Genomic DNA, 27796 nt, shown 5'->3' with positions numbered 1-27796 from the left:
TGTTTTTGTATGAGATAACCCTGTGTTGCAGTATGATATTTCAGCACTGTTGATCGATAGTTTTTATGATGCTGTTTCACGATGAATCGACTAGTTTTTAAAAACTATCCACGCGATTTTTTTTAGATTTAAATTAGTTGCTGAGGACAGCAAAATTTGAATCTGGGAATGGAAACGCGCGTATGTCATCAGCTGGAATGCTAATACCGGAGGAACTTCATGAGTATACACAGAACATCCGGCTAGTACAGGGAACTATCTCAACTTAAACTTTTTCCTTGCAATTTGAATTTGATTGATTTTTTTTTTTAGAGTTTTAATTAATAAAAACCCCAAGTCACTGTTTTGTGAAAATTTTGAAAAGTTTTCTCAGTTTTTTAATTGAAAATGGCAGGAGATTTGTAATCATTAAATGATTCAGAGCATGATGGTGACTTCAATTTTTCATAATAAGCATCAATGTATGATTTTCATGATTTGTTGAATACTTTCATTAATGATGAGATTGTTAAGCTTTGGAATAGAGAATTTACTGCGCATTCATAGCCGTGAGGTTTTTGAGCCTATACAGAAAATTTTTATTGAGTGTGCATCCCACAGTATGAAAGACTCTAGAACTTGCTTTGTTTCTTGCTTGAATTGATATGTGATATATTTTATAGATATGATTGAGGCATGTTCTTTCTTTAAACTAGATGGCCAAATAGCTAACCCTTGCTGATATTCCTTAGTTTAACCCCTTTGAGCCTAGGCCTGTTTATTCTTTGAAAACCTATGACGATGACTAAGCCACTTTCCACATACTATTCTCACCTTAATTGAGATTGAAAATTCAGATTAAATTGAGAAAAAGGTGTTAATTGTTAAAGATATAAATTGTGGAAGTACAGGGAAAAAGGAAAAAGCCAAGGAAGTAAGGTTGGGTAGACTGAGAAAGAAAGAAATAAAGAAAAGGAAAAATCCTCAGGAAGTAAAGTGAAAAGAAAGAAAGAAAAATTGGTCTGAGGAAGAGAATGACAACCAAGAGAAAAGTTCAAAAGGAAAAGAAGAAGAATGGCCCGAAAAGAAGAAAGAAAGTTGTTTACAAAATGTAAACAAGTACATTAGTTCCTCTTTAAATCTGAATCTTAATCTTGCAGCTCCTTCTCTAAATTTTTCCGTCCTTTAGCCAGGCCAAGTTATAACCCAAGAAAGACCTCTTGATCTTTGAGATACATCACAATACTATGGAAAGCGAGAATATAAGCAAGCCTATGGCAGTGTTGATTCAGTGGGAAACGAGTGAAACACCAACCCTCCAGACAATTGAGCATGAGTGAAATTGAAATCCTAGTGAGGGAATGTTTCAGTAAATTTTCTCTTATTCTTGATCTTAAGAATTTTGTTGCAATTTTCTCTGATGAATTATGAATCTTATAATTGATGCAACAATGTTTATAGTCTGAATGCTCTGTTATTATAAATTCCTTCCTGCCAAATTCCATGATTATGCGATTCCTACTTCCTATTCCCTTAGTCTTATTTTAGTTGATTGTTGAGGACAGCAATATTCAAATCTGGGATGTTTGATAAACCTTTGGTTTACCATGTTTTTAGGCCAAATTATACAAGACTTATGTAGTAGAATGCATGGAATTCAAGGTTTTACGACATATAAAACATAAGATAGGAAATTGAGCTGACGTTTTGATAATATATGCGTTTTGAAGGTAAAACCACAAGAATTGGTGTTAAAAGGGCTAAAGAAATCATGACGAAGAAATAGCAGCTCAATATAAACCAAGGGAAGCCAAAATATTACAATTCACGGGCCAGAAGAGCACGCTCAAGCACACACAAGGACGCTCGAGCGCTTGGAAGCAGGAAAAAATATCCAAACTGGGCAAGTCAGGACGCTCAAGCGCACAGATGCACGCTCAAGCGCCCAAGAAGACAAGATTTTAGACTCGAACAGCACGCTCAAGCGCACATTAGCACGCTCGAACGCACATTAGCACGCTCGAGCGCACATTAGCACACTCGAGCGCGCTCAGGCAGGCAGCAACAACAATTTTAAGGAATTTGGCACGCTCAAGCGGCCAACAGCGCGCTTGAGCGCCCAACCACGTTCCAGACAACAAAGATTCACTATGATTTGCTGAGATTTAGTGAAGATTTGCCAGATTGTGATACCGGAACTAAAACGGAAACATATCAACCTTAATTCAGGGGCAGATTGAAGAAGGATCATAACAGGATTCAAAGTCTTAAATCAATCACCAATCTACGATCTTAAATACAGAAAGGAAAATAATTGTAGAATCAACTACAAATCTGATACGGATTCGGTGAAGAGATGCGATGAAGGATACAAATCCAATGGCTATAAATAAGGAGCTTGGGGTCAAACCAAAACACCAATTCACAAGTCCAGAGCATTACACCAAGACTGAAGGAGAAATATTGTTGCGGAGCGCTGGAACACTGAGGAACCAAGTCAACATCACACCAATGGAGGCTTGGGGTTCTCTTTTCTTTATTATTGTTTTTCAATTCAGTATGCTAGGCTAGTCTTTTAAGTAGTTAAGGGTAGATGGAACCCAATTGAATCTTTATGTTTACGAATTAAATTGTCTTCGAATCTTGTTCTTTTTATAATTGAATAAATTTATCTGTCTTTAATGCTTTCTATGAGTTTGTTCCTTATAGAATGATTTTGGGGAATTGTATGACAATAGGAATGTTGGTGCATGAACCCTGACTTGATAATTTATCATAATTATTGTGGTCTAGGGATAGACATAGGGTAATTATGCAGTCTTGAAATTCTTGATCTTAATACATGTTTTCTAGGGGAATAATCGGGGAACTAGAGTTCTTTCAAGATCACATAGATTTAGGGTAACAAGAAATTGAGCCCTAATTAACTTAGAAAGAATTGATTGACAATATATTAAGAAACGGATTCTTGACTGTTTAATTCATAACATATTGAGGAGATTGGGGGAAGTCAGAACCTTAACTACGCTTGTTTTAAATTCTTAAATCAAACATCATCTTCATTCATTCTTTTTAATTCTGAATTTTCTTAATTGCATGCTATTATTTGTTTTTAATATTAAGTTCTTCCAAATCACAATTCTCTCAAACCCAATTTTTGATTGTCCAACTAAGACGCAATTAGCGAACTAGTGCTTGAAGATTCTGATCCTCGTGGGAACGATCTCGTACTCCGATACACTTTATTACTTTACGACCGGTGCACTTGCCAAGTTGCAACACACACCTTGAGAGAGATTGAATGCTGATCAAAGGAAAAAGCTCAAAGGAACATCAAGCAATTTGAAATAGGAAAAGAAGAACAATTTGCAGAAAGGTAGCTCAATAGAGAGAAGGAAAAAGGAATACTCTGCAAAAATGCAGCTCAAAAGAGAAAAGAAAGAAAACATCCGCAAATAAGGAAAGAAAATAAAAAGGTAGTGAAAAAAGGAAAAGAATCCCAAATTGATGAAATGAGGCAGAATTATAAGAATGAGAAGGAAGTATTGTCAAAAGCTCAGTGTTTCAGTCTCTCAAATTAAATCAGCCCCTGTCCAAAAGATTCCTACCCCAAACAAGGCCAAGTTATAACCTATCAAAGACCTTTTGATCAGTCTATGCACGTTAAATGGATTCCTCAATTTTAGGAATTTAGAATATGTTCAAGCCTATGGAATTACTACTACACTGATGGAATAAGTGTGAAACCCTCAAACACTGAGAGTGATGAGAGTACATTTATCTGGTGAGGAATATTCAAGTTAAGATTTGAATTCTTGATATAACTGAAGAGCATTGTTTGAAGTTTTAAACAAGGAGTTATACATGCATAGCAGACTGATTTCTTAAGATGTTTGTGTTCCATGTTTTCTCAGAATTAATCTTTGCTTCTAACTTTAATCTATTACATTGTTGAGGACAGCAACGTTCAAATCTAGGAATTGTTTGATATGCATCCAGCATATGGGTAAATCCAAGCCAAAAAGAGAAAGAATCTTGGTTAATCTTGAGTAAAAAGGAAATATTTTCTGTTGACTTGTTAAAATCTCAATCAGAGATTGTACAACTGATTTTATGCTGATTTCGTAGGAAAAACAGAAAAACTGGAGCTCAATGGGAAAATACCAAACTAAAGGTGTGGCATTGACAGCGTGGAGGAGTCTTTTCATACAGATACATCCACGCTACTAGTGTGGAACTCACGCTAGTAGCGCCAGTATTCAAAATCATCCCAAGACATCCACGCTACTAGCGTGGAACTCACGCTAGTAGCGCTATACTTTCCTGCCAACCACGCTCACAGCGTGGGAACCATGCTAGTTGCGTGAAACTCCAGTATTATGAACAAAACTCCCACGCTATCATCATGGGAACCACGCTAGTAGCGTGGGAAATGCGGACAAATCAGCAGTCAATCCTATTTTGAATCAGATAAAGATCACACTGAGATTTACGAGGAAGATTTAATCAAGATATCTGAGCAAGACACAAAGTCTATAAATAGAGGCTTAGACTCCCAGAAACAACAATCTTTGGCTGGAGAGAATTGTGAGGACCATAGAATTGAGAGAATTCTTGGAGACTCGCGCTGGAGATCAGGATTCCACTGGAGTTGAAGGTTGAAGACATTGTGTTTTTATTCTTCTTCTTCTTTTCTTCTTTATAGTTTATGACCAATTTTTCTTTTAATTTGTTTAAGTCAAACATGAATATGTCTGGCTAGTTTATTTATGTAGTTGGGATCACGGACCCGATGTGAATCCTTTTTTATTTTTGTATTGATATTTTATAATTTAATTAGTTAGTTTGTTTTATTCTACCTGGTTTAATTTTTCCATATCCTATTTAGAATAGGCCACTCTAAATTATAAGGCTTTGAGGGTTAGAATTCACAATAGACATATTGGGGTTTTAACCTGGACAGGGGTAGAATAACAATTTGTGTATGATCTAGACATAGGCTTACATAGATTTTAGACTCATAATTTATTTGCTTAATGCTTAATTCAAGAAGGATCACTAAGACATTAGGGTTCTAATTGGGTTAAAGGGTTGAAATCACTAAGACATTAAGGTTCAACTATTTTATAGGGAAATAATGAATTGTCTGAACAAACGAATTAATTATTTATAAAATACAATATAGGAATATAAGGGAGGATCAGAGGTAAAGTGTATCCTGGCTACAGTTTCCTTACGAATTTTCATCAATCTTCTCTTCGCGTTCTTGATTATTTCTTGCATGCGTGGAAAATTAATTGTTTTTAAATTCTGTTTTTAAATTTAGTTGTTCTTAATTTCTGTTTTTGGATTTTCCAAACTCAATTATTCCACAACACAAACAACTTTTCTGTTCCAAATTAAAGGGAATAGTTAGACTAGTACTTGGTGCCTCAATCCTCGTAGGAACGATACTTATCTTATCACTTTATTACTTGGAACGATCGGTATACTTGCCGAATTTGCAAAAATCGGTCATCTTTGTTAAGAAGAAAGATGGGACAATGTGATTGTGCACCGATTACAGACAGTTGAACAAGGTGACAATCAAGAACAAGTATTCCATCCCTCGTATTGATGATCTGTTGGATCAACTTATGGGTGCTTGCGTGTACTCGAAGATTGATCTCCGATCCGGATACCATCGTATTCGGGTTAAGCCGGAGGATGTTCCCAAGACCGCGTTTCGTTTGAGATACAGTCACTATGAGTATTTGGTGATTCCGTTTGGACTCACCAATGCACCGACAGTGTTCATTGATTACATGAATCGTATTTTCCAGTTGTATTTGGATCGATTTATGATTGTTTTCATTGACGATATTTTGATTTACTCCAAGAGTGAGGAAGAGCATGCAGAGTACTTGAGGATTGTGTTGCAGATGCTGAAGGAGAAAAAGCTATATGCTAAGCCTTCAAAGTGTGAGTTTTGGCTCAAGTCGGTGAAATTCCTTGGGCATGTGATTTCTGCAGAAAGAGTTGCAGTGGATCCAAATAAGATCGAGGCAGTGTTGGATTAGGAGAGGCCCAAAACAGTGACTGAAGTGAGGAGCTTCTTGGGTTTGGCAGGTTATTATAAGAGTTTCATTGAGGGATTCTCCAAGATGGTTTTACCATTGACTTGCCTTACTCGGAAAGAGACTTCATTCGTGTGGACTCACGAGTGTGAGGAAAACTTCCAGGAGTTGAAGGAGAGACTGATAACTGCACCAGTGTTGGTCCTTCCTGATCCCGCTGAGCAGATTGAGTTGTATTGTGATGCCTCTGGGAAGAGGTTGGGTTGTGTGTTGATGCAGACTGGTAGAGTGATTGCTTATGCTTCGAGGCAGTTGAAGCCTCATGAGGAGAACTACCCGACTCATGATCTGGATTTGGCTACAATTGTCTTTGCCTTTAAGATTTGGAGGCATTACCTTTATGGCATGAAGTTTTCCATGTTCAGCAATCACAAGAGTTTAAAGTACTTGTTTGATCAGAAGGAGATGAACATGAGACAAAGGAGATGGATGGAATTCCTGAAGGACTACGACTTTGAGTTGAAGTACCACTCGGGCAAGGCCAATGTGGTAGCTGATGCTTTGAGTCAGAAATCCATGAGTCTATCCAGTTTGATGATGGGTGACCATGATGTAATTGAGAAGTTTTGGGATTTGACAGTGACCTCTTTGTTTGGGGTTGCACTTCTCGAGATAGAAACTGTTAGAGTTGAAAATAAGCTGATGGAGAAGATTAAAGAGGAGCAAGTGCAGAGAGAGTGCCTTGGTTATGTGAAAAACCAAGATAGTGTGTCTTGGAATGAAGATGGTTTGTTGATGTTCCAGGAAAGGATAGTAATTCCTTGAGGTCTATTGACTGAGGAGGCGATGACAGAGGCTCTTAAGGGCCAATTCACTGTCCACCCTGGGGCTACAAAGATGTATCAAGACTTGAACAGAAATTTCTGGTGGCCGGGCATGAAAAAGGACATAGCGATCTATGTGTCCAAGTGTTTGATTTGTCAGAAGGTAAAGATTGAACACCAGAAACCTTCTAGTAAGCTTCAACCTCTTGAGACTCTGCAATGGAAGTGGGAGAGTATTTCCATGGACTTCGTGGTGGGATTGCCTAAGACTCAGGCTGGTTGTGACTCTATCTAGGTCATTGTGGACAGATTGACTAAGTCTGCCCATTTTCTTCCTGTGAAGGTGAGCTTCGTAAGATTGTGAGGCCTCATAGGGTTCCCGAAAGTGTCATCAGTGATAGGGACCCAAAGTTCACATCTCGGTTCTGGGAGGCACTGCAAGCAACTTTTGGTACTCAATTGAGATTGAGTATAACCTATCACCCTCGGACTGATGGACAGACTGAGTGGATCATCCAGACATTATAGGACATGTTGAGGGCTTGCACATTGGAGCAGAGCTCAGCATGAGATCGGTACCTATCATTGGTTGAGTTTTCGTACAACAACAGTTTTCATGCTAGCCTGGACATGGCATCCTATGAGGAACTGTTTGATAGGAGGTGTCGGACCCCTACTTGTTGGTCTGAGTTTGGAGATAGAGAGTTATTTGGATTGGACTTTGTTCAGGAGACTACCCAGCAGATCCAGACGATCAGAGAAAATCTGAAGCAAGCACAGAATCGCCAAAAGAGTTACTATGATGACAAGCATCGGCCACTGGGGTTCAGTGAGGGTGAGCACGTGTTTGTGAAACTTTCACCTGTCACCAGTGTTGGTCAGGCCCTCAAAGTGAGGAAGCTTAGCCCAAGATTCATAGGGCCATACCAGATTCTTGGTAGGGTAAGACCTGTTGCCTACCGACTTGCCTTGCCTTCGAACTTGGCCAACATCCATGACGTGTTTCACGTGTCACAGCTTCAGAGATATATAGTGGATCCTTCGCACCTGGTGCAACCTCATGATGTGGAGGTTCGGGAGAACTTAAAGACTCCCGTCGGACCACTCAGGATACTTGATCGTGGTGAGAAAAAGCTCAGGAGCAAGATCTTCCCTATGGTCAAAATGCAATGGGAAGGAAGAACTTCATAGGAGTGTACTTGAGAGCGGGAGGACGAGCTTCTCTGGCAATACCCTGAGTTTAGGGACAGGTATGTCTCTAATTTTGCGAACAAAATTCTTAAAATGTGGGGTGAATGTAAGAACTCACACCGTTAAATAAGAAATTTAAATAACTTAATTATGAAATTAAAGAATAATTCCATAATTGACCTTGAATAATTATGAGAGGGCGTAAATAATTATAGTAAGTGCTTAATAATATTGAAAGTCGCTTTTCTGACGAAAAGTGCAGATACTGCTTCTGCTTCACGGTATAAGTGCGTACCGATGAAGTATCCCAAAAAATTATAATAAGTGTATGAATATTTCTAGAATAATATTTAAGACTGGTATGTCAAGTTTGGGGTCAAAATAATGAGAACTGGCGTCAGGACTGATACCGGCTACGTAAAAACGTGTATCGGGAAAGTGCTGCGAAAATTATAATAAAAATATAAAAATCCTAGAAAAATGGCTAGGTTCAGAATCTTAAGTTTGAGATTAAAATGATTAGTGGAGCTATTAGTGCTAATACAGTGAGATTAAACTTAATGCACCTATATATACTAAGTGGCACTAAGCCCTAGGCTGATCCTTCAGCTTCTATTGTTAAAAGGTTAAGCCTGTGTTTAAATATGTCAGTCTGCTCTGTCCTGTTACCTGTTACGAATATAATCATTGGTCTGTGGCCTGGCTTATTTACAACCTGCCTTAGCCTGTTAGCCTTTTAAAAAAAAGACAACAAAAATTTATCCAAACAGTATATAAGATCAACAACACTAATAATTCTGCAAAGATTCATAGATTCAAAGTATATCCAGACAAGAGAATATAGACCAAAATCATTCAAAAGGTTCAATAAACTAAAGTATTACAAAATTCTACATATCCAAAAAAACAAAAGACTACAAATTCTGCATAAACATACTCATATAAACAATTTAATATATTGTGATGTTGCCTCCTCTTACATAAAAACAAAAAAACAAGTCAGATTTGTTTTGACATTCAATTATGATATCATAATATATAAAAATTTAAATTAAGTAAATTAATACCTTATGCTTTTTCTTTATGCCATACTTATTACGTAACCAATCTGCACCGCAAATTAATGCTTGAATCGTATTTTTAGCCAAACTTGCTCAATAAGCATCAATGACTCTTCCTCCAGCACTAAATGTCGATTCAGATGCAACTATAGAGACTGGTACTGATAATATATCCTTTGCCATCTTTGATAAAGTCTTATACTTCATGCTATTGCTCTTCCATCATTCCAAGGCATCAAATGAAAGATGAGAATTATCCTCGCTTATATAAACATTCTCTTCAAGATAAAACTTCAATTCTGACTTAACTGAATTAATAGATTCCCTTGCACGTATCATGCTCAAGAGTTGAGTAAATCCAGATTCAGAATCTTGTGAAACTTCAATTGAGGGAGAAGAAGAAGAAGATCCTCCCACCCTAGTTCTGACATCTATATTAAAGAAAGGTTCTTGCAAATAATCATTGTAAATGTCTTCTAAAGGTTGACACACATTTTCTTTGTTAACTTAAACATCAAACTCTGATTTGTAAATAAGTGGGAAACAAAGGAACACCATTTCTAATTTACACCTTGGGTCCAAAACACTAGCAATGGCCATCAACAAATTGCATTCCCCCAATATTTATCAAATTTCTCTTTCATAAACCTTGCCATTCCTCTCATGAAATCAGAACTATCTTCAGCTGCTTTATCAATCACTACTTTGACCATATAATCTTCCAGAAGATATAAGTTTGTTGATTAGTAGCATGAGAGAAAACTTTTAATAAATCGCATTCCTTATCAACCTTTTCCACTCTTCAGTAGACGGCAAGCAATTGTAGTGTGGGTCTCTTTCCTTGTATTCAGGAAAAACATCTTTAAATCTTGAAGCAATATTCAACATTTCATAGGTAGAATTTCATCTAGTGGGACAATAAATCACTAGCATTCTTTCTTTTATACCCATTTGTTTAACAATATCAAAGAAAGTCTTTAATCTTGAATCAAAATGATTATCATATTTGACACTTTCTCTAACATTCTCAATGATGTTTTTAATCTGAGAAAGACAGTGTTGCACTAACAAATTCAATATATGTCCACAACAACGCACATGAAATAATTCCCCACCAAGAATTAATTTAGTATTTCTTGACAAAGTGCTTTTCATCGTTCTTATGCAAACATGATTGTAGGTAGCATTATCCACAGACACAGAAAATACCTTATTTTCAATTCCCCATAATTGTAGACATTTAAGAATCGCATCTGCAACATCAACTCCACGCCTTGGAGGTGGCACTTTCACAAAACTCAAAACTCTTTCTGTAATTTACATTCTGAATCAATGAAGTGGCCAGTGATCACCATGTATTCAACTATTTGGTGGTTAGACTTCCACATATCAGTGGTGATGCTAATCTTGTCCACTCTCATCAATTGAGCTTTTAGCAAAAAAAATTCAGCCTCATATAATCCAATGCAATCATTTTTTGTTGTATGACATGACATTTTCTCAAAATCAGGATTTGCACATTGAAACACCCACCTCCAGGCAGTATCCTCGACAAAGCTAAAAGGATTCTCATGAACCATAATAGCAGTAGCAAAAGCTTCTCTCATTTTTTCATTGGAACACTTTCCTGTAGGTGAAAGGAAAGGGTTCACTGTAGAACCTGAAGGCTAAACGTAAGAGTGGTTTCCTTCTTTTCGAATTGGGCCAATTTTTTTTTCAAGCAACTTGTTAGATGCCTCTTTATATGGGTTGTGCTTGCTCCTGGTCTACCTCGTGCAAATTTTGATTTCCAATGGTTGCATACTGCCTTGGCCCAACATTGGGATGTCCATTAAAGTCATCCCACACCTTTGATGTTTTTTGCCTCTTATTTGTGGTGCTTTCATCTGCGTCTTGTGTTAGTGGTTCTTGTCCTTGAACATCAACATTCCCTTCATGTGAATTAGAGGCCATTTACCTAGTTTGATAAAGAAACAACACAAATAAATCTAAATCAATGAGTGGAAAAGCCAACAAAGATGAAGACAACGGACTTGAATGCTCACTTTAGCATAGCAAGATGCTGCAATTAAAATCTATATGTAAAACAGTGATAAGAGAATGAGCCCAAAAAAGAATAACAAATTACGTTACATCCCAAATTTATAAAATCCAAAATTCTTTCTATAAAATCCAAACAGTGACAAGACGCTAATATCCAAGGCATACTGCACTTATCCAAACTTTAGTGTGTGTATATATATATATATATATTACTTAGACTTCTAATTACGAGATTGGACTTTTCTAGGCATACAACACTTATCAAATACATACAGGAATGACTCAAGTAGCTAAAATATCCAAGGCATTTGCTAACTAGCACCCTGAGAGCATTATTTTATAAGCATTTAATAGTTTCCATTAACAACATCTAATGAATAAATCCTCCTAATTTAAAATGGAAATATTAAATGCTTTTTTGGCTTCCTTCTATTTTTTAGTTTAATACTTTCTATTGTGTTACTTAACTATTGCAAGCACCCAATATCTAATACTCCTAAGTAATACAGATTTCTGATTCAACTACAGAACTACTAAATCTCTTAATGGAGTAATTGATACATAAAGATAGCTTCTTTATTCTTCATCAGAAATGAAGAACAATGTAGTGAAAACTATAATTCTCTTACAGTCAGAATACAAGAATTGAATTCACACTTCATAAGATCTTCTATTTCTGTAGCACTATCATCGACTATTAAATATTGCAAATATTAATATTTAATATATGGAATACAATTACAAATTCTGAAATATGATTTCATTTTGATATCAGCCACTTTCTAAATTTGTTAAAGTATTTTTTGATATATATGTTAATATAATTTTCTTTTCTGAAGACACTGTTATACATTGTATGAGCAGATTGTCAAGGTAGATTAGCATTGCATCAACAAAATTGTAATGGTGTGACAAAAGTTCCCAAGTTTTATAGCAGAAATCGAGAAACATCGAGATCTTTCACAACAGGTCTCAGTGGGGGTACGATGGCAGCAAGAACAGTGATCAATAAGATTGAACCAATAGGTTGGGTAAAAGAAAAAAATCCAAAACAAATATGGCTAGGGTTTAAAAAAATTCAAACTTAAAATGAGATTGAAGCAACTCCTCAGTGATGGGTTGTGACTTGTGTGAGTCTCTTGACTATGCCAGCTCTCATGGACAAATCAAAGTACCTCCAACAAAGAAGATTCAAAATGGAGAGAAATATTTGGGTATGTGTTTTCGGTCAGGACGGTGAGAAATGTTGAGGGGAGAGAGAGAACAGATAGTTACTTTTGAATAATCAGTAAAAAAAATTAATATTAACGGGCCGGCCTTGAAGACTTCAAGGCTAGGCATTTCATATAGGGCCTGAAGCCTTTTAACTAAATGGGCTTTTATTTGAGTACAGGTCTGAGTCCAATAACTGAAAAAGACGGGCCGGGCCGATGGAGGCCAGGCCCAAGGCCCCTGGCCTTATTATCACCCCTAGCTGCCACCTTCTCCACCATATTCTATAGCCTTCTTCTCCATAGAAACCTCCAAAGTGACTACATTTCTTCATTGTTCCTTCATCGAAACACCATGATTGTGTGTGGGGAAGACTTGAGTGAGAGAAAGGCTTTTATTTTCTGAGTGAAAGTTGTTGTGAGTTGTGGTTTAGGGGTTGAGTTCTTGGGTTTATGTTGAGAGAGCCATTTGTTTGGCATTTATGGCTTCAAGAAGCCATCTTTGAGGGTAAAAGACCAAGCTTGTGTGTCAAATTAGTGGTCTTGTGAAGTCAATGTTGTTGAGCTGTGTGAGGAAGCTCCAGGTCAGTTCCTTTTCTGATTTCTTGAGCATAGAGGTAAGCCATAATCACTTCCTTTGAAATTCCATAGTTTTAGCTTGTTTGAGTCATTAAAAAGAAGAGTTTTGATCATTCAAGTTAAAGGTTGATAAACTATGCTTAAAATATAGTAATGAACTTCTGTTTGTGGAGTTATTGGACTCCAAATCGTGAGAGGACACTTAAAATGGTGTTTATGCAGAAACTGCACGAGTTTCTGCATTATGTCTAATAAATATTAGAATACTTTTCGTGGAGTATTCGAATACTCATCAGTAGGTAGTCGAATACTCATGAAGGAGTATTGGGATACTTTTCTGGGAAGAAAAGTATTCAGATATCGTAGTAAATGTATTCGGATACCTGGTGGTATTCGGATACTGAGGGGAAAGTATTCGGATACTGGAGTGAAAGTATTTGGATACCTGGTGGTATTCAAATATTGTAGAGAAAGTATTCGGATACTTTTTGGAGACATGGAGTATTCGAATACTCATCGAGGAGTATTCGAATACCTCCTACAGATTAAGCCTAAAATCACTTAAAACAAGTTGGAAAGTCTTAAACACTTAGTGAAACATTGGTCTATGAATATTAATGATTGTTTCTGATATAAACAGACAGTGATTGTGCTGTTTGGTGACCTTAGGTTGTTGAGGACTCTTGACTTGGGATTGTTAGCTTGCGAGGTAAGCTTTCGTGTTCTCGGTTTTACCCATTGTTGGTTCCACTATACCTCATGGAGGGGTGGTTATATGCATGATGTCTGTTTACGAAATTATCTGATGATTACTGAAATGCTATTGAGCTATTTTATTGAGTGCAAGTACCATATGATATGTATGTGGTGTACCACCTAGAAGGTAATCCTAAGTATGTGTAGACATACAAGCTGGCAACCCGTGGGTGAGGTGCAAACGATGTTCCTTGTACTGTAGGTTGTAGACGTATGTAATCCCTACTTTTTTATTCTTTGGCCAGTATGATTCTTACACACATGACATGGATATATGCTGCATTACACAGATTTTGGAAATGATATTATTATACTGTTTTGGAACTTATATTGCACATGTAAGTGAGCTTGGGGTGGAGAGATTCTTGAGGACCCCTTGTCTTACTGAGATTTCTTTTTAGAGATCTCACCCCGTGTTGGGGCACATTTTCAGGTACAGGTACCTCAAGGGTTGAGACCTCTGGCGGCAGGAGGCTGGAGCTGAGTTGATATATGCATGTCTACCTGTAATCACTTTTGGATTTATACATGCCTTGATATTATGATAGGACTATTGATTTGAGACATTGTTTGGCTTTGTTTCCTGATTTGGTGAGCATGGGGGTTGTCCATGCCACATTGATTTATATTACGTTGAGTTTACTTGAGTTGTATAATGAATGTATCAGGATATTGTCCGGTCTACGTGTTGTAGCTCCGTGACTAGATACCCATATATTGAATGAAGTTATTCAGTGTAGTTAATGATTGCAATTTACATATAGGTGTTATTTTGAAAAGGATAATTTAGTCAACCTGGTTAATTTAAATGATCATAATTGGAAAGAAAGAGTTAGCTTCTGCATTTATTTAGCTGCGCCATTACCATATGTATGTATAATACGCCGGGTGCACACAGGGTGTTACAGTTGAGGTTAGAAGACTTTGAGTTGGGCTGTCTATTTCCTGGGTTTGAGATTGTTGTAGATAATGGAGGATGAGTGATTCACCTTTGGCGCAATGATCCTGACTGGGGGGTACCTGCAATGACACTCTGACGCTCAAGTCAGTATCAATGTCAGGTTTTATGTATATTCTTACTGAATTAGATGAATTTACTTGGACATGTACCCTGTGTTTATATAGTGAATCTGATACCGCCTTAGGAAGGCGGTGTGACTTTTGATTGGCTAATCCTGGGCTGCAGGTTCAGCTGGTGCTTCTATAGCCTTATCTCTTTATGTCAGGCTATTTTGGTAGGGTGGTAGCATGCTAGTGTTGTCTTCTTTATTTGTTCAATGTCGCGATAGATCTTTATTAGTTCATGTGATTGCTTCCTTATCTCTGAAGTTTATGCTGAAGGGCGATTTGGACGCGATGGTAACATCGCGCCCTTTAATACACGATTGATGACATCGCACCTCATTCTAGGCCTCGTGGCTTTGGGCCTTGCTCTATGGATTTTAGCCTTTGATAGACCTATCATATTTTATCCAGATCAATAACCTTTATAACTTTGGAGCATTTCGCTTTGATTGTTTTCCCATTCAATTGATTTAAAATCTTACCTTACTTGGTTTTTTCCTCTCTTTTTTTAATATTAATCCCCTACCAAATGTCCCTAATCTCCTAATTATTTTCCCTAATTAGATGACACATTCAACGCACCTAGACACCCTACAAAAATGGGAAAACCTTCTTTCAAAAAGTTGTCTTTCTTGCTTCTCTCCCAATCAATTTTTATCCATCATTTTTCAATGTCACATACAATGCACGTAGACATTTATTTGAATTCTATGTTTTCTCCAGGTTGATGACTAGTTTGTTGAATTTTGTTTATTAAGGATATTTGAATTCCCTCATGTTATTTACATTGTCAAATATTTGTTACTTTTTTCTTTCTCCCATATTATTTGAATAATTCCCCATTGACTATCTAGTTCCTTGAATAATTTGTTAATATTTTATTTATCCAGGATTTTGAGCAATCAGTTGTTTATACGGCCGGTTATCAAGCACTTTTTACTCGTATCAAGTTTTATGTGTAATTTGTTGTTTATGAGGTTATTTTTTTAAGTGAGAGAGAGAGAGATTTTTGTTTTGTTTGCCTGTTCTGGTACTAATTCTTTTTCACTCCTTGGTTTTTAATTTGAGTGTATGCATATTTCATAATAAATTTTTATTCTTTTTTAAGGTTAGTTATTTTTTTCTTCCCCTTTTAATTATTAATTTCTTTAGCATATTTTTATATTATATTTTTTTAATTTATTTATTGTTTTAGCTTATATATTAACAAAATAGAAATTATTTTAATTATTGAATGTGTTTTATTTTATTTTATTCAAACAATAAAAAATGATAAAAATACTTAAAAAAAATTATTTGAAGTTTTTAGGCTAATTTGATTTGTTTAGTAAATTATTAATTATTTCACCATCTTTGCTAATAGACATTTCATCTCTCCTATAAATATATATAGGTTAATCCCTCAAATATAATCCTAACAATATTTATACACTCCATCTTTGTTCATATGCTGATTTTGACACTCAACGGAGCCACCATAAACGATCGACACCGACCGTTCCATAGAACAGGTAACAACATCGAAACAATTATTATTTTATTTTTTTTATATCAACATCGAAACAATTCTTATTGGAGTATATACGAGTCCAAGTAAAGTCAAGTTATAATTTTTCAATTTTTACCTTTTCAATTATATCTTTATTGTTCTTGTAGATTAAATTATATTTACGATTATTTGATTCATACAATTGCCTTTAGGATAATTGTCCAAGGACAAGTGTACTGGAGTGTTATGGGATTAAGTTTTCATCATTTCTTATGCATAACTGATTTCAAAGTCAATTGATTTTTGTAGATTAGTTTTAAAACTTTTTTTTTATTTTCTATTTGTTTTTCAAAAGAAATAAAATTGCTGATGACTTTCTCTAAATTATATTTAAAAAAATAAAATAAAATTCAAGTTGTCTCCCAATCTGGACACTAACAATGATTAGAAGTTTTGAGCAGAGGAGGCCGTGGCCTGTCAACAGCCCATTCCCTCCGCCATTTGTTGGATACGTGATTAGGCACATTAACAATAATATTCAAAATGGTTAATATTTAATCTACTTTTTATCATAAATAGCACTCTTATAATACATAAGATTTTCTCCTTTTTATGACATGTAAGTTACCATCGTTGTTTGGTTAATTAACCATTTTACCCTTCTTTTAGATTTTATTTTTTTATCACTTTGTCCCTCTTCCCAAATTACATTTTAATATGTCCCGACACTTATTCGAGTAAATAATTTACTAAAGATTTAGAGTTTGTCAAACTTTAATCAAATAGTGCATATTGATATATAATTTGAGAGAAAGGACAATTAATATATACTTTGAGCAGAGAGATAAAATGATAAAAAATAAATAAAATAAGGCCAACATAATTAATCCATCCTTGTCTATTGCCCCTCTGTGTATATATGACTAGTGTTGTGTTACCTCATTTTATTTCACTCACAGTATTCTCTATCTATTTCTCTCAGGACCATCTCTTCCTCTTCTCCAAAATATTCAGTGGTTGATGTAACATAACTTTCGGTATGATTTTGACTTGTCTTTCAGGTTTCATCTTTCATTTGATAAATGTTTTTAGGTTTCTTGCTTGATGCCCTTGAATTCAATTACAAAAAGTCTATGAATTCCCAGGACTTTTCATATATATAGCTTATATTTTTTTGTAATTCGTTTTGCATTGGAAGTTTAGCTATTCATAAACGTAGTAGAATACATTTTTATCCTTGTGATTTCTTAACTATGCTTATATTTAGGGTTCGATGTATTTCATGCTATACGAGATAAAATTATCTCTTACATATATATATATATATATATATAAAGTATAAGGGGCCCATGTAGGAAGAAGAAAGAGAAAAAAAAAACCATGAACCAATTATATATGGGAAATCATTATCTCCTTCTACATGAGATAAGAACTTTTTCCTACACAAATTCGTTTTCCGTGCCAATTAATTTTTCTTTTCTTTTTTAATTTAAAATGTGGGACCCACATTTAACTTATCTCTACTTTTTTTCTCTCCTACTATCCTACAACATAAGAAAATATGCACCCATTATATATATGGGAGTTATTAATCTTATCTCACATAAGATAGGTATCTCATGTGAGTGAAACAAAGTTATGGAACCCACAATTTTTAAAATAATACAAAAGAAAAAAATATGAGCACAAGATTCTACGAGTGTGCAACATAAGATAACTATTTCCATATATATATATATATATGAGAAAAATATTTCTCGAACAGCTTGAGATATATTTATCTCTGGCTACACCAAAACTACGTCGTTTTGTTTATTTATTTCCTTATATTAATTGATTCACCTTTGAATGATTATGATTCTCATTTTCTCTCTCTTCCTTTATCACCATTGATTCATCTTTGTACGGTTATGATTTAATAGCCGGAGATAAAATTATCTCAGCTTGAGAAATGATAAGCCCTATATATATATATATATATATATATATTAAATGATCATGTGATACATGCATTGACATTAAGCCGTTATCTTAGTACTCATTCGTATCACACCAGAGCGTCTAATCCCACTTGAATTTTTATGAAAAAAAAAAAATCATAAATGCATTTGTTGAGTTTATCATTTTGTTGATTATTTCAGGAAGGTGACACCTTAGAGTAGGTGAGTGTGGTAAGAACAAAGAATGGAGAGAGGCATTGTTGCAAAACTTAGACCAGAAACTAACATCGAAGACAAAAGCGATGAAGAAATAACTGTGGAGGAACTTGAGAGGAGAATATTGAGTAATAGTATATTATTGAAGCGGCTTAAGGAAGAGAACATGGAAAAGGAGAATGGGAATTTGCAATCATCAAACCAAGTGAAAGGGAAGATCATGAGTAGAGCACTAGATGGTATATTGAATCATATGTTTAAGATGGTGGATATTTGCAATGCTCAAGGATTTGTCTTTGGCATTATTCCTGAAGAAGGGAACCCAATCACACATTCTTCTGATAATCTTAGAGTTTGGTGGAAGGAAAAGGTAAAGTTTGATCGTAATGGCCCTGCTGCAATAGCCAAGTTTGAAGCAGAGGAAGGAGTTGCTACAAACAATGAAGGGTTGAATAGAGATGCAATAACTTCTCACACCTTGAATGAACTCCAAGACACTACTCTTGGATCACTTTTGTCTACACTAATGCACCATTGTGACCCATCACAGAGGAAGTTCCCTTTTGAGAGTGGTGTTCCTCCACCATGGTGGCCTAAAGGAAATGAAGAATGGTGGCCTCAATTGGGTTTTGAAAAGGATCCAGGTCCACCTCCTTATAAGAAGCCTCATGATTTGAAAAAGGCTTGGAAGGTGGTTGTTCTCACAGGTGTGATTAAGCATATATCTGAAGGATATCTTAGATTTATGCGGAAGCGGTTTAGGACCTAGTACATTGGTATGCTTACCGAATCATCCTTGTTTCACAATTACCTTTCGGTGTGCAGGTCTCGTGTAGAATCTTCCCTTGTAGGATTCCTCTTCACGAACAGCTCACCTCAGCGCCGCAGCACGAACAACCTCCTTGAAGCTGGACTGTGGCAGATCTTCCAAACTATCTCTCGAGGAGGAAGGGGAAGTGTGTGGGCACTGATCAGATTCTAAGCTTGCCTCTTTCTCACAAAAAGGACCTAGGAGGCTGATGACTTAAGAGGTACTATTTATATGGGTTCCAAGAAACCCTAGCTCATTGGGCTCTAGGTTCCTTGGGCTCTTCTCATACTAATAACCCATTTGGGCTTTAGTAAAAGAGCAAACCCAACAATCTCCCACTTGCTCTTTTGGATACAAACTTGAGTCGTAAAACCCAAGATCATGTAACCCATAAGTCATCATCTATCCGAAAAATACCCCATCCCTTGTCTCAAGCTAGCTTGGGGATCTACCATCTGTTATTAATCAAGGCTCCTGATAATCAACGAATGATTATCTAATTCGGTGCTACTCCACTAAAAGCCCGAACTTGAACTCCAAGATTAACAACACTTATAACATGAATATGCATCGCCCCTTTGTAGAATGTCTATAATTGATTGACAAGTTTTCTGTAACTCAATCAATTATTTATTCCCTTGACTATGATAGTTTCTCTGATGGATTACATGCACTGGCCAGTGTATTTAATATCCAAGTACCGAAACATATCAAGGGGACATATCCTACAAATTCCATGTTGTTTATCTCATAAATACCGATAATCAAATAATCTCACACCCAAAATACCGAGTTATTGGTCGTCAATAGATCGAACCTCACCCGTTGGTAAATCAAAGAATGAAAACTATTTGATTACCTATTTATAATAAACTCAGGATTAAGAGCAATCACATAACTATAGTTAACTGGAGATTTGATACCTTATGACAGAAAAACAACCTTAATCAAATCTCTCCTTGATCCTTTCAATGTGAATGTTAATTCACACCAATATTTTACAATGATTCGGACAAAATCACTTCATAAAATATTGCAGCCTGAATAAAGTGCCCAACTTTATTTAATGGCTGTGACTCCATTCATCAATTGTGAGATCCTATGATCATGTCCTCCATGAACGTATCCATATGATCATATACTCCACGATTTGATCCGGACCTTTATGTTTGTAAATAGTGTGCAAAATAAATAAATAAAACCTTATTTATGAAATTCAGAAAATTATTTTATTGTTTCATCGTCTTACTCCAAGAGCACAATGAAACCAATAACTCCCACTTGCTTAATGCAAGTCTGGGATCCTCCTAAAATCCAAAGAAGTAACATGCCTCTCGAACACAAGTTCAGGCAAACTCTTAGTAACTGGGTCTGCAAGATCCACCTCTAATGCTATCTGAGTTTAGTGAAAAACTGATAGCTCGAGGTTGATTTTCTTGAGTCAATATCCACTTGAAATAACTGAATTTTTGAAAACTCAGCTTTTCAAGACTCCCAACCAGCATATAATCTCTCGTTCTCCAAAGATACTTGAGTACATGCTTAACAATAATCTAGTATTCCTCTAGGTTCAAAATGGTACTATCTCACTACTCCCACTGCGTGACAGATGTCTGGTTTAACGCCCAACATGATATGTGTGAGTCTACCTTTGCCAAAGCATAAGATATCTTGCTCATGCATTCTTCCTTCTTAGAAGTCTTTGGTCACTCCTTAGGAAGATGAATTCCACATCTGAGAATTATAATTCTTCTCTTAGAATTCTCATGTTGAATTTTGGGTTTTGTCAATGTAAGTAGCCAGAGGTGATGCCAACAACTTATTCTTCCGGCTTCATAAGAGTTTTATACCAAGAATATAATTGGCTTCCCCGGTACTTCCATACCAAAACACTAACTTAGCCAACTCTTTATGCTTGATATTACCTCCACATTGTTTCTAATAAGGAGCATATCATCTACATAAAGTACTAGAAAAGCTACTGTCTTCCGTTGTATCCTTTACATACAAATACACATCATTCATCAAGGTTATCTCAAAATCAAAATTTTGATAACCTAATCAAAACTGATGTTTCAAGACCTGGATGCTTGCTTAAGTCTATGAAATAGACTTTCACAACTTGCATACCGTGTGTTCCTACTCATTTGCTACAAACCCTTTTGGTTGTTGTATGTAGATATCCTGACATCCAACTCCCAAAATGAAATCTCATAATTGAGACTTATAGCAACTAAGAGAATCTGGATAGACTCAAGCATGACGTCTGGCAAAAAATGCCTCCAAGCTAGCTTTGAAGGTTTTCACCTTTCTGTCATCCTCTCTTTGCCTTTTATGTCCACATGCACCTTGTGGGTTTTACCCCTCTTGGTGTCTTTACTAGGACCGAACGGAGTTGAAATACAAGTATTTCATCTCATTGTTCATAGCCTGAGCAACACTTGATCAACAACATCTTCTAGTGCATTATCGTAACTAGTAGGATCAATATCACTCAACAAGAGACAACTTGAGAGTTAACAAGGTTCTCTCCCACTACGAATGTACTGCACTAGACTTTGTGTATTTATAGGTAAAACAACGAGTGGGTCAAATGGTGGATCTTCAATTTCTTGAGGATCCGCTTATCCTTGATATTGTTCTTTTACATGTGATACTAATATTTCTACTAGTTTCACTTATATATTATCATGTTGAATTTCCAATCATGGTTCTCTTGTTTGTTCACTTAGAGATATATCTATCCCCTCTTGAACAATCAAGGGAACAGTGGATGAAGCTTCTAGAGATTCTGGAAATTCTTGATCTGAGATAAATCTCATCAAGAATAACCTAACTTAAGAGCTTATAATTTCTTATCTAGTCCTCCTTTAAGAAAATCATATAAGTGCTCACTTAGATTATCTTGTCCTTAAGACTAAATAAGAAATCATCCCTAGTTCTCTTAGGGTAGCCAAAAGATATGCACTCTTCCATACAAGATTCCATCTCATTTGACTGTTGTTGTAGGACGTGTGTCGTAGCACCCTAAATCCGAATATGGTTTGATCTGGGCTTGCACCCTTTCCATAATTCTTTAGGTGTCTTTACAACAAACTTTTGACGGAATCAAGTTAAGAAGGTACATTTCCTTCTCTTAGGCATCTCCCTTGAACAACATTGACAAAGATGAATAATTGAACATGATCTTCACCAAGTCTAGAAATGTTTGATTTTTGCATACTGCAACTTCATTCAACTAATGCGTTCTTAGAGTTGACAGTTACAAAAACTATCCCCTCTTAAATCAGGTAAGACCTGAACTTACCAGACAGGTAGCCAACACTTTAGTCAGACCAAAGTGTTTTTGATTTGAACACCTACATGCTTTTCTGCCTCAGACTAAACCTCTTGGAATTTCCAAAAGCTTTAGACTTATGGCGCACTAATCTGTCCAAATCCAGAGTAAACATTCATATAATGAAGTACTCATCACCTCTTCTGGTCTGAACACTAATTGGTCCACATACATTAGTATGTACCAGTTCCAGTTGAATAGTTGCGCAAACCTTTTTGGCCCTTGTAGGATTGCTTGGCCACTTTACCTTCCAAATAGGACTAACATGTAGCTGTTAGTTAAAAGATTATTGAACTTTCAGTCCCTCTTTTAACTAAAATATGTTTCCTACTTGAGATAATATAACTCAATCACAAAGGCCAAAGTGATGTTTCATTTGAAACTTTTATTTCTTTGGTGAAAGTTCTTGTTCATCATCCTTTCCATTCAACATAACAAATTTAAAAAAGGGTATAGGACATAGGTAATAAAGACTATTTAAACAATGTACCAGAACAAACAAGACGAAGATGAACTTTGAAATGTAACTGAGGAATCAATTGCATTGTCAACCCATGTTTTAACCAAAACAACTAACAAAAATTGAATTCCTCTTGAAATCTGGAACAAATAAACAATCACCCAAAACCATAGTCTTATAAATAACTTGTCCTACTGCAAATGCAGACACAAGTTCCCATTTTCAAGCTTAAAATATCTGTCCATTGCTGACAGGTATGCCATGTTTGAACTACTACAAAGAGTAACAAACATAATCAGTGATTCCTGAATCAATAATTCATTCACTGATCAGGCCTTGATATGCCCATGTCAGGTTCTTTTCATCACCTCTGGACAATTTTTCTTTCAGTATCCCTTCAGTCTGCACTTGAAGAACTTGTCTTGCGGCTTCTTCATAGCAACTGGTTTGACAACTGATAACCAAGTCATTTTGTTCTTGTTACCACCCTTGGGTTTCCCTTTGGATTTAACAAGACTCTTAGCAAAACCTGCACCGACTGCATTCTGTCTAGCAGAGCTGCTAGACGCAGCAAACATGTCATTAAGAGTCTGAAGCATTTCTACTCCACTCTTAATCATGTACACTTGCTTATGCAAGTATGTGGAAAGACTGACAATAATATAGCAGCGAACTACCATATTTGCCCTTTCCTAATCTGAGAAATGCGTCTTAGTTTCCTAAGACGCATCCTCTGCAGGTTGCTATGGCCCTCGCATTGTCAGAACAAAATTTAGCTTCCATGTTTTAGAACAATATCAAAAAAATTGCTTTTCACTTATTCATAGTCGGTACCATCTAGAGGTTTTTGACTCAAAATCATTTCTAAGATATTTTCTGAAAAACATATAAAGCACAATATTACAAACAAATAATGCAATAAACAAACGAAGTGCAAGTAGATTCTCATAACTACTCTTGTTTATTGTTAACAATCCTTCAGTTTATCTTTACAAGGCTTACGATGGGCAAGTCACTTGTAAAAACCAAAATTGTTATTTGGGCCTTCAGTGCCATTGCCAGAGCCTCGATGGGAGGGTTAACAATTTTACCAAAGTTGAATGTAATTAACCATTGTTTAATTTGAAAATTATCCTTAGTGTCTAAGCATTGCCGACGATGGGCCGTACAATACTTTACTAAAATTTTGAAATTATTAAGATTTAATCTAGTGAAATCTGATTATCCTTATCCGATGGGGCTTCAGCGATAACCATTTCACTAATAAACCCACAAATGGAGCCCGCAGGTTTTAAAATTAATTAATTTTTAAAACCTTCACCCATTCAACATTTTTGTTTGAGAATTTTCATAAGCCCAGTCGAATTCATTGTTTAATTTCAAAATTATCTTTAATAACTTAGTATTATCGACGATGGGCCGTACAATACTTTATTAAAATTTTGAAATTATTAAGGCCCAATAAAATCCAATTATGCTAATCCGATGGGGCCTCACATGATTATTTTATTGATAGGCCCACAATGCGCCTGGAGGTTAAATTAATTTCTTAATTTAAATCTCCTCCCATAGATATTTAAGTCCAATCTAATAAAATCCAATCATGCTTATTCGATGGGACTTCACATGATTATTTTATTAATGGTCCTATAATGCGCTTGAAGGTTAAATTAATCTCTTAATTTAAATCTCCTTCCATTCAACATAAGCAACATTTTCTAATTTCCAAGAATTATTTAATTGAGAGTATCCTTTGTTCGATTTCAAAAACTATATAAGTAAGAGCGCCGATAAACGTGCACTAAGCTTAACATAATTTTGAAAGCATTAAGGTCCTGAAATCCGGTCACTTTACGTCAGCGTGTGCTCCAAACAATCATGATACATGAATGTTGTATGCAACGTGTGTTATTCCATGACCATTTCAGAAAAACCCACAAATTACTGGCAAAATAAAAGAATTCTCTCAGAAATTTCTCTAATTATTTTTCTAGATTTAAATCATCCAAATAGCTGACTTAATTATTAATCTAGATTGCAACAATCATAATAATTATCATTTATGAGGATAATTTGAAATCAAAATAATTTCCATAACGATTATTTGTCTTGATGTTAATTATCCAAAATTAATTAATTCAATTATTAATCTAGATTTTTAATAAAAATCATAATAATTATTAATTAATTTCTTAGGATGATTTAAAATCAAAATAATAATAACTATCATACTAGTCGCTGAAGACATAATAGCTATTATGCTCATGCAATCATACAAGTTATGCAACAATATGGCACCACCTATTCTATATGGCATGTTATCGCAATAAAGCATGTTATCTATCATATAATTTATACCAATCAATAAAAGCATTAAATAATAAATCATAATTACTTTAATCCATGGCCTTCCTATTTTAAAGAAAATAAAATAAAATAAAATAAAATAATACAACTTTGGAATTCAACTTTCACCTAGCCCATAGTATCTGTCTCAAGCCCCTTTAGGGTTTCATGGGCCCAAAAGCCCAAAGACCCAATCCTTTGGCGAGAAACCCTAGGACGCGAAAGAGGAACCCTAGCCGTCAGGTCTGCCGCCGTCACCCGAAGTCAAATCAAGCTGAAACTCCAGGGGAAGGACCGCCACGTAGAGATGAGTGCACCGCCGCAGGAACCACCCAAAAAGGTGGCCGGACGCTCTCTCACTCTCCCATTCTTTTCCGGAGAGTGGCGGCCACTCTCAGAATCTTGTGGAGGCGCGTGGAGGCGCGTGTAAACTCAGATGGAGGTAAGCTACCCACAGTTGCGTTCGTCTTTCCGTCCTCTTTCCAACCATATATAGATCGCCTCATTCCGAGATCGGGAAGACCTCGAAAAGTCTCCGACAGTACTGACTGCGCATCTTACTCGCGGTTTCTCGATCTTGAACTTTTACAAAATATTGGAAAAATACACAGAAATTCCAAAAATAAACAAAAACAGCAAGGAGGAAACCTAATCATATGGGATTAGCCTCCTTGTTACAAATCGAGAAATACACGAGAGACCCTAACCATGGATTAAAGCATTTTTACCGATTAAAATTTAAACTTTTATGAAAATGAATTATAAAATACACATGCTAAATTCATACCATAATCCTAGAACCCTAGGTGCCACATTTCAAGAAGCAAAACTAATTACATGAATAGTGAAACTAGATTCACATACCAATGTACAGCCAAGGCTCTGATACCAATTGTAGGATATCTTAGATTTATGCGGAAGCGGTTTAGGACCTAGTACATTGGTATGCTTACCGAATCATCCTTGTTTCACAATTACCTTTCGGTGTGCAGGTCTCGTGTAGAATCTTCCCTTGTAGGATTCCTCTTCACGAACAGCTCACCTCAGCGCCGCAGCACGAACAACCTCCTTGAAGCTGGACTGTGGCAGATCTTCCAAACTATCTCTCGAGGAGGAAGGGGAAGTGTGTGGGCACTGATCAGATTCTAAGCTTGCCTCTTTCTCACAAAAAGGACCTAGGAGGCTGATGACTTAAGAGGTACTATTTATATGGGTTCCAAGAAACCCTAGCTCATTGGGCTCTAGGTTCCTTGGGCTCTTCTCATACTAATAACCCATTTGGGCTTTAGTAAAAGAGCAAACCCAACAATATCCCCTAATATTGAAAAGATAAGAAGGGCTGTACGTCAATCTAAGTTCCTACAAGACAAGGTGACTGCTAAGGAAGCTGCTATTTTAGTGGCTATTATAAACCAAGAGGAATTCTTAGCTAAACAGAAGTATCCGATAAGGTTTGCACCTTTTTTAGATGGAAACAATGGGACTAATCTGCTCAATGAGATCAATGATTATGATGTTGAAGACAATGCTGATGATACAAATAATGTGGAAAAGCACAATCAACCCCTCAATACTAATATAGTTCAAATGCAACCAAATGTGGCAACAGACAACATTGTTATGAGGCCAGTTGCTACAAAGAGAACCAGACTGCTAGGTTGTGATGACATTTATACATGTAAAAATCCTCAATGCCCTTATAATAATTACTACCTTGGGTTTCATGACAAGTCTACAAGAGATGATCACCAATTGAATTGCTCATACAGAAGTAACTCTTTCCAAATGCTTGGGTGGTCAAAACCTCAACCTAATCATGCCATCAAGTCTGAAGTGAATTATGATGATATGGTTCCTGATATGGGGTCAGTTCACAATACAGGCAATACACAGAACAACACCATGGTTTCTCAGAACCATATACCTCTTGTGAACTGGAACCAGCAACAACAAAACCTTCGACTTCATATGGATAGAAATTTCTTGGGTCAAAGAGTTAGTGTTAATGGGAATCTTTCTTCTGAATTAACCAAATTCCCTGCACCATCCTCTGAACCTCAGCTTGAAATAAAACCATCTGTTTCTCAGTTGGACGGTGCTAGATTCAATCAGCAATTTACTACCTCTACCATGGACCCATCATCAAGTAAAATTTTCACTAGAAGGTACAATTAAAGAAAAACATTTCAATTTGTTCCTTGGCCGCTGCAAGAAGCTATTTGTCCTATGATATAATGAGTGTGCGAAGCCTTTCATGTAGTTTTTCTTATTCCAGTCCAATAAAATGAAGGGCACTTTTTCTTAATTTTTTATGTTTTGTTTCGATTTTAAGACGATGTTTGCCCAGTTTTTTTTTGTTTTTTTCAAGGTCAAATGCTACTCTCTCTTTTTTTGAAAATTAAGGAAATTGATTACAAAACAGGGCAAGATCT

General features: G+C 36.0%; 1 protein-coding gene across 1 annotated transcript; it reads left to right on the top strand.

The window, feature by feature from the left end:
• The first annotated feature begins 18438 nt into the window (after positions 1–18438).
• Positions 18439–27539, top strand: LOC133318212 (protein ETHYLENE INSENSITIVE 3-like). Its single transcript, XM_061520208.1, has 2 exons — positions 18439–19131; positions 26673–27539. The coding sequence occupies exons 1-2, from the start codon at positions 18439–18441 to the stop codon at positions 27537–27539; spliced, it is 1560 nt and encodes a 519-aa protein (XP_061376192.1).
• The last annotated feature ends 257 nt before the right edge of the window (positions 27540–27796 follow it).

This window comes from Gastrolobium bilobum, unplaced genomic scaffold (genome assembly GCF_033153095.1).
Source record: "Gastrolobium bilobum isolate Gb01-03AN ecotype WA unplaced genomic scaffold, APGP_CSIRO_Gbil_v1 utg16305, whole genome shotgun sequence".
Taxonomy (NCBI): domain Eukaryota; kingdom Viridiplantae; phylum Streptophyta; class Magnoliopsida; order Fabales; family Fabaceae; genus Gastrolobium; species Gastrolobium bilobum.
This window is presented reverse-complemented; position numbering and strand designations above follow the sequence as displayed.

Bases quoted from the DNA above. Each gene is read 5' to 3' on its own strand.
- LOC133318212 (XM_061520208.1), top strand. From the start codon at position 18,439: ATGGAGAGAGGCATTGTTGCAAAACTTAGACCAGAAACTAACATCGAA. The intron at 19,132-26,672 runs ATATCTGAAGGA...GCAAACCCAACA, and splicing joins TCACAGGTGTGATTAAGCAT to ATATCCCCTAATATTGAAAA.